Source organism: Lampetra planeri, chromosome 28 (assembly GCF_965212315.1).
Source record: "Lampetra planeri chromosome 28, kcLamPlan1.2.h2, whole genome shotgun sequence".
Lineage (NCBI taxonomy): Eukaryota > Metazoa > Chordata > Hyperoartia > Petromyzontiformes > Petromyzontidae > Lampetra > Lampetra planeri.
This window is the reverse complement of record NC_136134.1, coordinates 995,155-1,008,238: the sequence shown is the minus strand read 5'-3', so window position 1 is coordinate 1,008,238 and position 13,084 is coordinate 995,155. Positions and strand designations below refer to the sequence as shown.

General features: G+C 46.3%; 1 protein-coding gene across 1 annotated transcript in view; it reads right to left on the bottom strand.

Annotated features, from left to right (window-relative positions):
- The window catches only part of PM20D1 (peptidase M20 domain containing 1), a 42,020-nt gene extending 30,219 nt beyond the window's left edge, over positions 1-11,801 (bottom strand). Inside the window, exons 1-4 of the mRNA XM_078607636.1 lie at positions 11,548-11,801; positions 9,979-10,342; positions 3,935-4,081; positions 1,087-1,172 (exon numbers count right to left, since the gene is read on the bottom strand). Of these exons, the coding sequence (XP_078463762.1) occupies positions 1,087-1,172; positions 3,935-4,081; positions 9,979-10,285 (540 nt within the window). The 5' untranslated portion in view covers positions 10,286-10,342; positions 11,548-11,801. The remainder of the gene's footprint in view (positions 1-1,086; positions 1,173-3,934; positions 4,082-9,978; positions 10,343-11,547) is intronic.
- Between the last annotated feature and the right edge of the window lie 1,283 nt (positions 11,802-13,084).

Below are 13,084 nucleotides of genomic sequence, written 5' to 3'. Positions count from 1 at the left end.
AAATTGCATCGCCCTTGGCAGGGCCCGTGGAGGTTGTGGAGGTCCGCCGGCCGCAATGCGTCCGGATTCGGTTCGGTCGCCGGCAGTGGATAGTGCACCCGTCCCGGCTCAAACGTTATGTTCCATCTACCCTGGGGGATCCACCCCCAATTCCGGAGCGGCCGGCTGATGATGTGTCCGGCGTGCCTGACCGGCCGGGTCTCGTTGACGGAGGTGACGTCCGACCTGTGTGTGTGCCCCCAGGCCCCTCCCGAGTGAGGCCGACAGAGACCCCCCGGTCACCGGAGGCCACGGCGGTGGGCCTGTTGCCCGCTGACGGGCCACCTGCACGGGAGGCGGACATCATACGGGGGAGCGGGCCAGCAGCGCATACCCGCTCGAGGGGGATGCGGCTCCGGTGACGGCCCTGATGGCCGTTCAGCGGGCCCAGCCCCTGGCGCCCGTTCGGCGCTATCCGGCGGATGAGGCCTTCGGGGTCTATTTGTTTTGTTTTTTGTTGTTGCTGTTCTGCTTGAGGGGCCGTGCTGCCCTAAGGTTTAGTTTCTAGCAGCCGGTTATACCTTCAGGCACATGAACTCGTGAATATTCGGTCTTCGGTCCGGTGTGGGGCCCCGCTTGCGGGGTGCTTGCAGCCGGGTCGGCTGTTTTTTTTCACGGGGGGGGGTGATGTAGAGGAGTAGAGGAGAGTGGTGGCGTCGCGTGCGCTGTCCGATGCTGTGACATCACGGGACGTGGGGTCGCACGCGCCGGGCAGTGCACGTGACGTCTCGCCTCAGAGGGTATTTAAGGGAGACCCCATGACGTAAGCGGGGTCACTGGAGGAACGGGGATAGTGGAAGGGGTGAAGAGGGAACCCTTATAGTGATACCTGTTAATAAACCCTGGCGGAAGCCCCTAACTCACCTCCGTCTCCGAGTACCTCCGTCTACAACAGCAACAACTACTTAACACATGTAACGTGTTGTGTGATTTAAAGTTTGTGTGTGTAGTGCTTTGTTCAATTTAGATTTTTATTCCCCCAGTGTTTCGAGCCTGTTTTATACCGCGCGATGTCAAATAATTTAATAAAAGTTGACGGTGTCTTACCATGAGACTGTGCTTGTCATCTATGGTCCCTCGGCCGTAGATGTAGCCTTGACGAATCTCTCCAGAAAAGGGCGGTACATCCCATCCTTCATGAGAAATTGTACAAACTGTTAAGTAATTTAATGACATCGAGTGAGTTGTTGAATAGCGCGTCTACTGTGCAGAAGCTTAACATGTTAATCTTGATTGATGGGTGATGTATTCCCCCAGTGACGCCTTGAACCCAAGCACACCTACAAACTGTACTGGCAGTCCAAGAATAAAGCAATGCTTCGTCCAGATAGCAGCCTATAGAGGATTTAATGGCAGACAATTAACAAGAACTGCTTACGGATATAAACACACCACACCGTAATGCAAGTATTTAAAATATACCCTGCTACCTGTGCTCCGACAATAACCTCAACACAGTATTCGTGTACACATATTTTGTTTTCAATGGCGAATTATGTCACAAAAAACCTACAGCTGTACAGTAATCTGTGTGAAGTTATTTGTTTGTATTTGGCAGGCATATAGGGGTAAATTATAAACGCACTGCAAGCTGTGCCGTGATTCTATCTTTAGATCAAAGCACGTGATAATGGATGGACGCTTAACTAACACACGTAACATGCGCCATTGACGACGGGGCATGCATGGGATTGTTTCACAGGAGGAGTGCCGGGGGAGGGGGCTGCTGGCAGGATGCAGATTGAAGCAGCCCTTGCCAATGTGCCCCGAACAATATCATCACGTGTCCCTGTTGCGCTGCAACATCTCAAGAGCACCGATGTGGGCAATTTAAGTTTATTTTGTTTTCCATAATTTGTTGGGAGAATTTTAACAACAAATAATTTGGTAAATGTAACTCCTCTCAAATGATCTGGCAGACACCAGTCATTGCCAGACCTAACACGTAGGCTTTCACGACCAATATTATTCAAAATCAACGTTTTTGGGTTTAGATCGCGTTATTTATAAATGTGTCGTAACTCTCCACCACCCGACACGGCCAATCAGTAAAAAAGTGTCACGTTTACAAAAGACAAATAGTTCACTGCCTTAGCCCACCGGTGTGTTGAAGCGTGAAACCATTCAAATTGTAAATGTTGTGGTTTCATGCTTCAACACACCGGTTGGCTAAAGAAGTGAACTATTCGTCTTTTGTAAACGTGACACTTTTTTACTGATTGGCCGTGTCGGGTGGTGGAGGGTTATGACACATTTATAAATAACGCGATCTAAACCCAAAAACGTTGATTATGAATCGCCAGACCTGCTTGTTGCGTAACAGGTGAACATTCTGCTCCGTGGGAAATTCCAAAGTCACTTTGGTCTTGAGATCACCCTTACCCCGCGGTTCAAACCACCGTAGTTTTTAACAACGAGAAGCCACATCCTCATGTAAATACTGCACGTGATAAAAACTGTTTTGCTTGCAGGAAAACAAAGGGTCGCACATTATGAGTCTTGCAGATTGCAATAAACACAGGCCATATTCCCAGCCAACTAAATATGCAAACACCTCCCAAGGCTGCAAACGTACTTTGTTAGCAGGCTAGCCTGATGCTCTAGTCGTGGACTGACTGCCTCCAAAATCAAAGTTTGCCACTTTAAACCCACACCCTATTCGTTGAGAATGAGCCTCATATATTTGGGTGTATAGCAAACCCTTGTTCGACACATATGGGGCTCTGGCCTTGCCGAATTATCAAATATTCCAAATTATGTACAATGGAACTCCTTAGTGCCACCTGCCCCCTATAAAAAAATGTGTAATTTATTTTACAAAAAAAAATTCCGGCCTTTCTGGATGTCGTAAAAGGTGCTTGAATTTAAGTAAAACTCTTCACACATCATATGCATTGACACACCTGCATCAATTATATCCAAAACTTTGGATTTATCTCGCAGACTAAGGGATTTAAACATATGTAGTGAGTCCAACTGAGTCGCAGACGTTACTCTTTAGAGGCAACACATTTATTGTAACACGTATATACTAAGGGGTAACTGCCCCTTCACCAGATACAGCCTAGGGTGGTGACCACCCAGCTAACTACACTATACAGAGGAGTTACAGCTACGAAGGGTCGGACCCTCACTTGGGTCCCCGACCACGTGTTGATGCCTCGTAGGAAGTAGAGCTTCCAGCTTGTAGACGTAGAGCTTCCAGCTTGTAGAACGAAGAGACCCCGGTCCCTTTCAGGGACCCACCTTATATCCTCCCGGGTCATGGCTGCTCCACTCTCGGCCCTGCCCACCTTCTCGAGCATTCTAGCTCCCTCTCGATCCCGCTCGAGAGCTCTTCCTGGACACGTGATCACCCCCTAGCACCCCCCCCCCCCTCCCCACCTGGGGCCTTCTCTGTGGACACTCCAGATCACGTGTCTACGGCGTCAACCAGAGTGCCATGGCCTGGGGCAACTCTGGCCCTGGGCTGACACTCTCCCGCTCCCCTTGTGAGAGCCCCACTACACGCTAAGCGTGGTGCCGACCTGACACAGCAACCCACACGGTGCTGTCCGCGACGTAAGTACATCGCATGCCACGGCCCTCCTGGGCCCGTACCATACAGTGACATCCCCGATGTCACTGCATATATATGAATGAATACATATATTGTATAGTATTGTTGTCACTTAACTTACCTTTAATAATGATGAACATACACATTTAAAAGTCCAATATCAACAAATAAATTAATTGCTTAGTATATGGCATTATTTAAACTCACCTTTAATTATGCCACTTCTTTTTCACTTAGGGGCCATGGTTAATGGTAATAATGTACGTCATATAATTCAACGCAGACGGTAGAGGGGTAATGTGAGGGGGGGCTACATGTGAAGAGCGCTTTCAGTACCATAGTCTGGAGCGGGCACGACATCCAGGTGGGCAGTCAGCATATAGGGCGTCCGCCCACCATCAGCGCCACGCACCGTCAGCAGGTGGCTGAAGTTGGCCACGAGGTCGTGGGTCACCAGCTCTGACTCGAACACCACTGGGAATTCTGCAAAGTGAGAGCAGCATCCACAGTGACGAGATGGTAACTACCTTGCCTGGTATACAGGTCGTGTACATTTGGAGTTTGCATGTTCTCCCCATGGTTCGCGTGGATTTCTCTCCGGGTCCTCTGCTTTTTCCCACATTTGGCTGCGATACATTTCAATGTGATACGCCACTTCGTTGAGCTATCATTTGTGGGCAGGTCACTTCTGAAAAAGAGCTGTATAGCTCAGTCGGCCTTACCTGGTAAAATATAAAACATTGTTTAGTTTAGTTTACAGCTCTTTGTCAATCCACGCCGTGACAGTCGTGGAGGTTGTTTGACCTCAGGGATTTATTTAATCCGGGTCTGTCTGGGTCTGAAATCAGGATATATTTCCACTCTGTGCACACCACATCTCAGTATACCTATTGCTATGACTATGGCTACTAGTTATACCCCACTTCCAGACATAACAGCAACTTGGATAATTTTTAGTGAGAAATTAATCCATGACCATACTTCATATTATATTGGTCAGTGAGGGATTAGCGAAAGGAGGCCCAACATTGGTTCTTCAGTCACTCGACACTGATGTTAGCTGTAGCTGGGAATCGATCACAAGTCACTGGGTCCATAATTACGTTGCAAAAGAACTTGAAAAGACATTATTTTACATTATCTTTAAGTAATAATGAATAGCTTTGTCAATCGGATGCTGGATGACAGCAAGGGGGCTGTTTGAAAATAATTCATCATGCTGGTTGGATTCACACTGGAACACTTTACTATAACCACGGTTACCATTTAAATTTGCCTTTCATGTTTAGTTGTCATGACATTGACTAAACATTTCTTTAGACTGCCTATCACCTGGCTACTACATACAATAGAGTACCCGTAGTTTATCAAGTACAAACAAGAAATTGTAGCTATGACGCAATAATCAGTATATAGCATTTCGTAAGACGGGCCTACAAGGACAATATTTTCCATTGCATGCAATTTGCGCAAGATAAAAGACTGGACTGGTTCAGTGCAGTTATCACTCATCCGGTAGCCTACGTTGTTCAATGAGACGCAGAGTGTGTGACACCCAGAAGTTATAAACCGTGATTCATATGACATTAGATGAAAATCTTTAGGCTCTATTGCTGTAAATTTGTTTAAGTGCAAAGTTTATTTTGTCTCGCTTAGTGAGAAATCAAGAGACCAAGTCTAGTTTGCAAGAGTGACGTTGGTCAATAAAATAACAAAAGCAAAATAAAGTACCGCAGTGAAGCATTGTAGCAATCAAAAGACAATTCTCGTGAGAAATATTGCACGCACATAAATTAATGTTCAAACTAAATATTCCCCTGCAACACTAAGTTGAATGAACACCACCAAGCCCTTCATCCCCTAACCTCCCCTAACCCAGCGCCCTTCCTCCCCTAACCCAGCTTAAATATACGCTGCCAAGCTTGGTGGTGTTCATTCAGACGCTGTTCTTCACCTGAGGATGGCTGCTTGCGTTGTGGCCGAAACGTCGTGAGAATTGTATTTTATTATGTTTATTTTTATTATTTTATTATTTCCCTTCTACGTGACTTTACCGAAAAAACCAAGAAGATGCAGGAATTACTCTTTGGTTCTTTCGGTAAAGTCACGTAGAAAGAAATTAAATTAAATAATAATAGAATACGACGTTTCGATTGCAAGACAAGCAACCATCATCAGGTACAAATGAATGAGAAAACAAACATAGTAAAATTAGGAAGTGTAATGCAATGCAACACAGACAGTCGGTTAGCACACAGTTAACGCATAGCCTGGTTGATTACGTTCTTCAGATTCATCTTCAAAATAAAGTTTGACATTAAACAGATATAGGGTGCATAATATGTAAATGAAAACATTTATTTGTCAATAACACTGCCTTAAAATAAAAATGTTTTAATAATTGTGCACCCCTGCCAATTCATAATCACTAAATACTGTATGTTGTTTAACATCTATACAAACGACATATGTCGACTATGCATTCTAATCTAGAATATGGTAATATGATCAGGACCTAAACGTCTATGGTGAGGTCTGCAAGCCACGAGAGGGCTTCAGTGGAGAGTTTGTGTAGTTTTGCTCTTCCTCAGTTGAAGGAGCCGAGACTACTGTCATTTACTATATCGTCCAGTTTGGGTTGCAAGGCCATTCGCACTGCGGCTTTTATTTATAACACTGAGGTTTTCACGAGCAATATTATCCAAAATAAGGGTTTTTTTTTGGTTAGATCGCATAAATATAAATGTCTTTAAACCAGCCACCACCCAACACAGCCAATTAGTAAGGTTGTCGTGTAAAAAAAACGTGCCAATTGGTTACTACTTCAGAAAACTATCGTGTTGGAGGGTAAATCAAAAACATTTACAATTCGAGGACGACGTTTAGCTTGTGATTACCACCAGCTTCATCAGGCGATAGCCAGAATTATGAAGAAATTCTGGTTTCTGGACTGGTTCAATCCTGAATTCTGACTATCGCCTGATGAAGCGTACATCGGTATACGGTATATTTTTTTATCCCCCACGCATGCCTATTCAAATTGAATGGTGCACTTTTAGAAGTGTGCCGTACAAGTTACTTTTCGTTGGTGCCACCTGACAATGACAAGGTGATACGCGTGAAATTTGAACCAGTCCACCCGCTTCCCAACTCTGAACCGACCAGTGTAAAGTTTGGTCAAACAACGATTGGGGGGAGGCTTTCATTCGACAGTAGATGGAGAAATTGATGTTTTTTGACAAGTCGGCACACATCAGCCTCGTATCTACCAGGGGAAGCATTCAAAATATTTTCCCTGAATTGTGTCTCGATTGTGCGTTCGGCATCATGTCATGGAATGCAGAATACATTTGGAAATCTCACAGAGCAGTGCAACACTTCGTGTCGGCAAAAGTCTCCCAGAACTACTTATTTCCCTTCAAGTGACCTCTGGTCCTCACTGTAGGTGGCAGCACTTTCCCAAACACCCTGCCAACTGACAGGAATGTTCACTGTATATCAAATTGATATGCTGAACTGTCAAAGCGGGAATTTAGCTAAATAAAGTGCATAGTCAAGTTTAGCGGGTGTTTTTGTGAAGTTATTAGTCACCGGGTTGGGCCCATAAACTACACTCCAAAACCCAGTTTAATGATTCCAACCCTGACACCTGTACATTTGGAGTTTGAATATTCTCCCCATGGTCGCGTGGATTATTCTCCAGGTCCTCCGGTTTTTCCCTCCACGTTTATAGAAACATGCATTTAGAGTGTGTGAGGGGGATGAGTGGGTGTGTGAGGGGGGATGAGTGGGTGTATGTGGGGGTTGAGTGGGTGTGTGACAGTGTGAGGGGGGTGAGTGGGTACATTCGGGGGGTAAGTGAGTGGGTGTGTGAGGGGGGTGAGTGGGTGTATGTGGGGGGGTGAATGGGTGAGTGGGTGTGTGAGGGGGGTGAGTGAGTCGGTGTATGTGGGGGGGGGTGAGTGAGTGGGTGTGTGTGTGTGGGGGGTGAGTGAGTGGGTGTGTGAGGGGGGTGAGTGAGTGGGTGAGGGGGGTGAGTGGGTGTGTGAGGAAGGTGGGTGAGTGGGTGCGTGTGGGGGGTGAGTGGGTGTGTGAGCGGGGTGAGCAAGTGGGTGTGTGAGGGGGGTGAGTGGGTGTGTGAGGGGGGTGGGTGAGTGGGTGTGTGGGGGGGGGGTGAGTGGGTGTGTGTGGGGGGGGGGTGAGTGGGTGCATGTGGGGGGTGAGTGGGTGTGTGAGGGGGGTGAGTGAGTGGGTGTGTGAGGGGGGTGAGTGGGTGTGTGAGGGAGGTGGGTGAGTGGGTGTGTGTGGGGGGTGAGTGAGTGGTGCGTGTGGAGGTGAGTGAGTGGGTGTGTGTGGGGGGTGAGTGGGTGCGTGTGGAGGTGAGTGAGTGGGTGGTGGTGGGGGGAGGGAGAGTGGATACGTGAGGGGGTGAGTGAGTGAGTGGGTACGTTCAGTGGGTAAGTGAGTGGGTGTGTGAGGGGGGTGAGTGGGTGTATGTGGGGGGTGAGTAGGTGTATGTGGGGGTTGAGTGGGTGCGTGTGGGGGATGAGTGAGTGGCTGTGTGAGGGGGGTTGTTGTATATACAGTATAGGCCTTTTTCCAAAAATGTTATATTAAGAATGATTCCGCCTATTTTTTTTTAAATAATCGATCGGGGTGAGCATAGGGCACGAAAGGGTGAGGCACACACCCACCCCTCACACCCCAGCTGCCTTGCCACATAAAAGCAACTGGTGGGAGGTCATCTACAAAGCCATTAAATAATAAAACCTCGGGGCAAAGGGAGGTTCATATGAATCTGGGAAATCTCCACGGGTCAAAGGACCATAAGACACGACCTCCACGGACGTTTTGGACAGGTTCCCAAACAAGTCCTCCAGACCCCACTGGCATCTGGAAAAACAGCCTGGTCTCACATCGAAACTTGCTGACACAGCCTTTACACCACCAGTCGGCTCTCCACGGACGGTGAGTGCCACAGGGCAAACGGACATTACAATGGGCGTTTTTTTAAATACGGTAAAAGTTCGAAAATTAGCGACAAGAATAAATCGACATTATAGACTGCCAGTACACTCTCAGATTAAGAACCAGACTGCAGTCTACATTAGTGGCTCTTATTATTACTTATTTTATTTTACCCTTATTCACCACATATATTACTTCTTATTGCATCTTTCTATCTACGTGACTTTACCGAAATAACCAAATAATATGAATTCCAGCAGTCACGAAAGCTTAAGTCAAAACTTAGTTAAATCTCCAACCTCAGGATATCAAAATATAACTCGAGAATAAGAAGCATCGATCCCTGGCGACACAGACAGAGAACACAATTTAATAAAACCCTCGGAATACCTGTGGTAACAACTATGGTACATCACAAATCTTGGTTAAACATAAACCCAATAATAATTATGAAGTATTAGACCTATATGACGCCAACACCATGTGAGACTAGGCTCTAAGAAAAGCTGTCTCGGGTGTGGACCCCTCAATTTCAAGGACAGTGCATACATTATCAGAGTTGTGTTTTTTGTTTGCATTCCGACCGCAGGTATTGTGGTCAATGCAAACATGACTCCTTGTAAAAAAGGTGTCAGTTTTGTTGCCAGATAAAAGGGTAAAAAAACAATTATCATATTTTGCTACTGGCAAAGGAGGTTCCAATGGAACATAACAGGTGTTAAGATGTTAAAACACCAAACTGAAACCTTTCACAAGGAATCAAGTCTGCATTAACCACAATGCTTGTAGTCAGAATGCAAACAAAAACATATTCTGATAATGTATGCATTGTCCTTTAAACTGTTTTAACATCTTAGCACCTGTTTTGTTGCCAGAAAAAAGAGGAAACCCCTATTATCATATTTCGGTACTGGCAATGCATTCATTTGCATAATTACACTAAATAGCATAATTTCGGAAAATTACAAATGTTTTAATGTTCATTAAATAAAAATATTTTTAAAGACCTAATATTACACGCTTTTATTTAACTCACTCTGTCTGTTGTATCCTCAATTCTTGTAACTCAATTTTAACTCACTTCCCAATGTCGTATCGACTGCAAACTTGGTATACGCATGTCATACTGATAACAATACCATATTCTATCATTTAAAATAATATATATATATTTTTAAGCAATTTTTTTATATCTTATGTTTCGGCGTGGGTCTAATTGTCCACGCTCAACCGACGTTGGCTGTAAATCACCACAGTCCCTTACGTTATGGCAAGCCTCGGGGCCACTTCCTGGAGTCGTGGAGTTCTTCCATTACTCATTAACGCGTGTTTTTAAAAAGTATTTTTTTAAATATTACTTATATGCAACAACACAGGGTGAGTGGATGGGCCCATGTGCTGCACGTCGTCACCCTCGCGCAGCAGGCTGCCGAACCGCAGCAGCGCCACCTCGTCCAGCGCGCCGGGACCCTCTCGGGAGGAGACCGTGGGCACGCGCACGGCCGCGCGCAGCCTATCGCGCGCGCGCGCCTCGCGCCTCCCGACAAGCGGCTCGAGCGCGAGGCGCGGGGCGCGCGCGGCCCGACCGAGGCGGCTCTCCCCGCCCGGCGAGCGCGCTCCTCCCGCCTCCCACAGGAGCGCGCGCGCCACCACGAGCGCGGCGAGCAGCGCGGCGCTCGCGGCGAGCAGCGTGGCGAGCAGAGTCCGAGCGCGGGCCATGACAGCAGCAGCAGCCGGTCACGGTGGAGCGGGGAGGGTTGTTGGTGGTGGTGGGGCCTGCGGCGGGTCGCCCCGGGGGAGGGTGTAGGGGGGGACAGCAACAAGTCACGGAGGGGGTAGGGGTGGGTGGTGGCCGCTGCAAGGTCACTCCTCGCGTGAACTCGTCAATCGCCCGCGATCTAACCCCAAAAACCTCTAGAATGGATATTGGTCGCGAAAGCCGACGTGTTAAATTGATAGTTTTAACTGGTAAAGGGACTGGAACCCTTAACTCTCTCGGCGTGTTGACGAGGAGGGTGCCCGCTACGCGTGTGTCACCGGTGGGGCATGAGGGTCAGCACTTTTCAAACCGAGGACAAAATCCAGATTTTCACAAACGCATTTGTTAATACACTGCTGGAGTCCTCCCTATGCCGTGTGCGGTTGTGGGGGGTTCATCTGGCCAGACTTCATGGTTATTGGTGTGGGATGGTGAAGGTGGCATAGAAGTACAGTACAATAATGGATTTAGCTAAACTGCCCACAACGTTGACCCACAAGCTATCACATCTGTTATTACACACGGGGGTCATGCACCAAGCATTATGCAAGCTCAGCTCGGCTGAGTATCCAAGATTGGGCTCATTCTGGGTGAACAAAAAAACTTTTATTTATTATATTGCTCTTTGTAAAGAAACGTCCTGGCCACAAATGATAGCTCAACGAAGTGCCTTATCGTGTGGGAATTTATAACTGCCAAATCCTCTTAATGCATGATTCTAAATGTGGAGGGGAAACCCAGAGGACCCAGAGAAAAATCCACGCGACCACGGGGAGAGAGGCATGCAAACTAAATATACAGCAGGCGTCAGGGTCGGGATGGAACCCACAACCTCCTGTATACCAGGCAAGGTAGTTAACATCTTGCCACCGTGGTGCCCGAGTAGTGGTTACAAAACGAGTTACAGTTTCCTGGATAATTGATTTAAAAATGACTTCACCCCACAGTGGATTAACACAAGGGGCTGTAAAGTTATCAATTTCCAAGCAGTGATAACGCTTGCGCAAGTAGTGATGAGATAGTTGGTGCAGGCATCACGCATCTCGCAACCTGCAGCATTGGTAATAAATAAAAATTCAGTTGCTTATATGAATCGTAAAATGTACTAGTAAAACCGTATTACCATACAATCACCATGCAATTAAACATGCATATATCGGTTTTGGAATTAGAACACCAACAAATGACACCACAATGCCACAAAACGAAATAAGTGTTTAACCTGGTGAGAGTTGGCCGAGCAGGAGACAGTGGCCGAAGCAGCCCTGTCTGTCGAGTTGGCATTCCGCTTCTGCCACGTGCAGAGCCAGTGCGGACAAAGTGAGGTGCGGGAGTTTGGACTTCGGACTGCCCTTTAGGCAGTGCCGCCCTTCAGATATTGCGGAACAAAGATCAGAATCCAAGGAGAACACGCGGTGTTGGGCCACTGCATGCTGTTGGCATGGCACCGCTACCCACATCTATTACATTTCCATGACCCGCAGATCCCGAGTTGACCCCCCCAGTACCATTGTGTACGTGGTTTTAGTCAGCTGGAGTTGGCTGCCAGAGCCCAAATTCTCAGGGTCCGATTTCCCTTCACGGGCCTACCTGAATTTCCTCCGTCGATGGTGAGATCTTAACTACATCGCATGGTATACAGGAGGTCATGGGTTCGATCCCGACCCTGGCGCCTGTATATTTGAAGTTTGCATGTTCACCCCATGGTCGCGTGGATTTTTCTCCTGGTCTTCCGGGTTTTCCCCTCCACATTTAGAAACATGCGTTTAGCGTATTCGGCTACTGTAAATTTCACGTGATAAGCATTTCGTTGAGCTATCAATTGTGGCCAGATCGCTTCTGAAAAATGTCTATATAGTTCAGTGGGCCATACTTGGTAAAATAAAAATAGAAAAATAAAATACAATGGTACCCCGGAGATCGAACTTAATTCGTTCCAGAAGGCCATTCGAACACCGAATTAATTTTCCCCATAAGAATTAATGTAAATGACATTAATTGGTTCCAGACATGAGAAATCTCTCATTATAAAGCATTTTTACACGAAGTTTACAGTAATTACATGCATAAAATCATACAAAAAACAAGAAACAAATGAATTGAATAAATGAATAAATATATGGAATAAATTAAATAAATTAACATTGAACTTCACTTTACCTGCAGTAAGGAGAGTTGATGGCTTGAGTGGAAGGTGATGAGGAGGAGGTGGTAAAACCTTTGTCTGGGCAAGCGTCATGCACGCTGGCCATATATACGCGTCTCAGCAGTACAGGTTCTTTCAAGTCGCGATTGCCCGTTCGACCTCCGAATTTAGTTCAGTTTCCAGGGCAAAAAATGTTCGGAAATATCGTTCGAACACCGTTTTGTTCGAGTTCTGGTGCGTTCGATCTCCGAGGTTTTACTGTATTTTAAATACTCATACTCTTTTGGGTCTTTCAGTAAAGCCACGTAGAGAGAAAAATAATAAATAAAAATATTACGTTTCGATTGCAACACAAGCAATCGTCATCAGGTGAAAAAATATACAGTGTGGGAAAAAAGTATTTTATCCCCTGCTGATTTTGTATGTTTGCCCACTGACAAAGAAATGATCAGTCTATAATTTTAATGGTAGGTTTATTTGAACAGTGAGAGGCAGAATAACAACAAACTCCAGAAAAACCATGTCAAAAATGTTATAAATTGATTTGCATTTTAATGAGGGAAATAAGTATTTGACCCCCTCTCAATCAGAAAGATTTCTGGCTCCCAGGTGT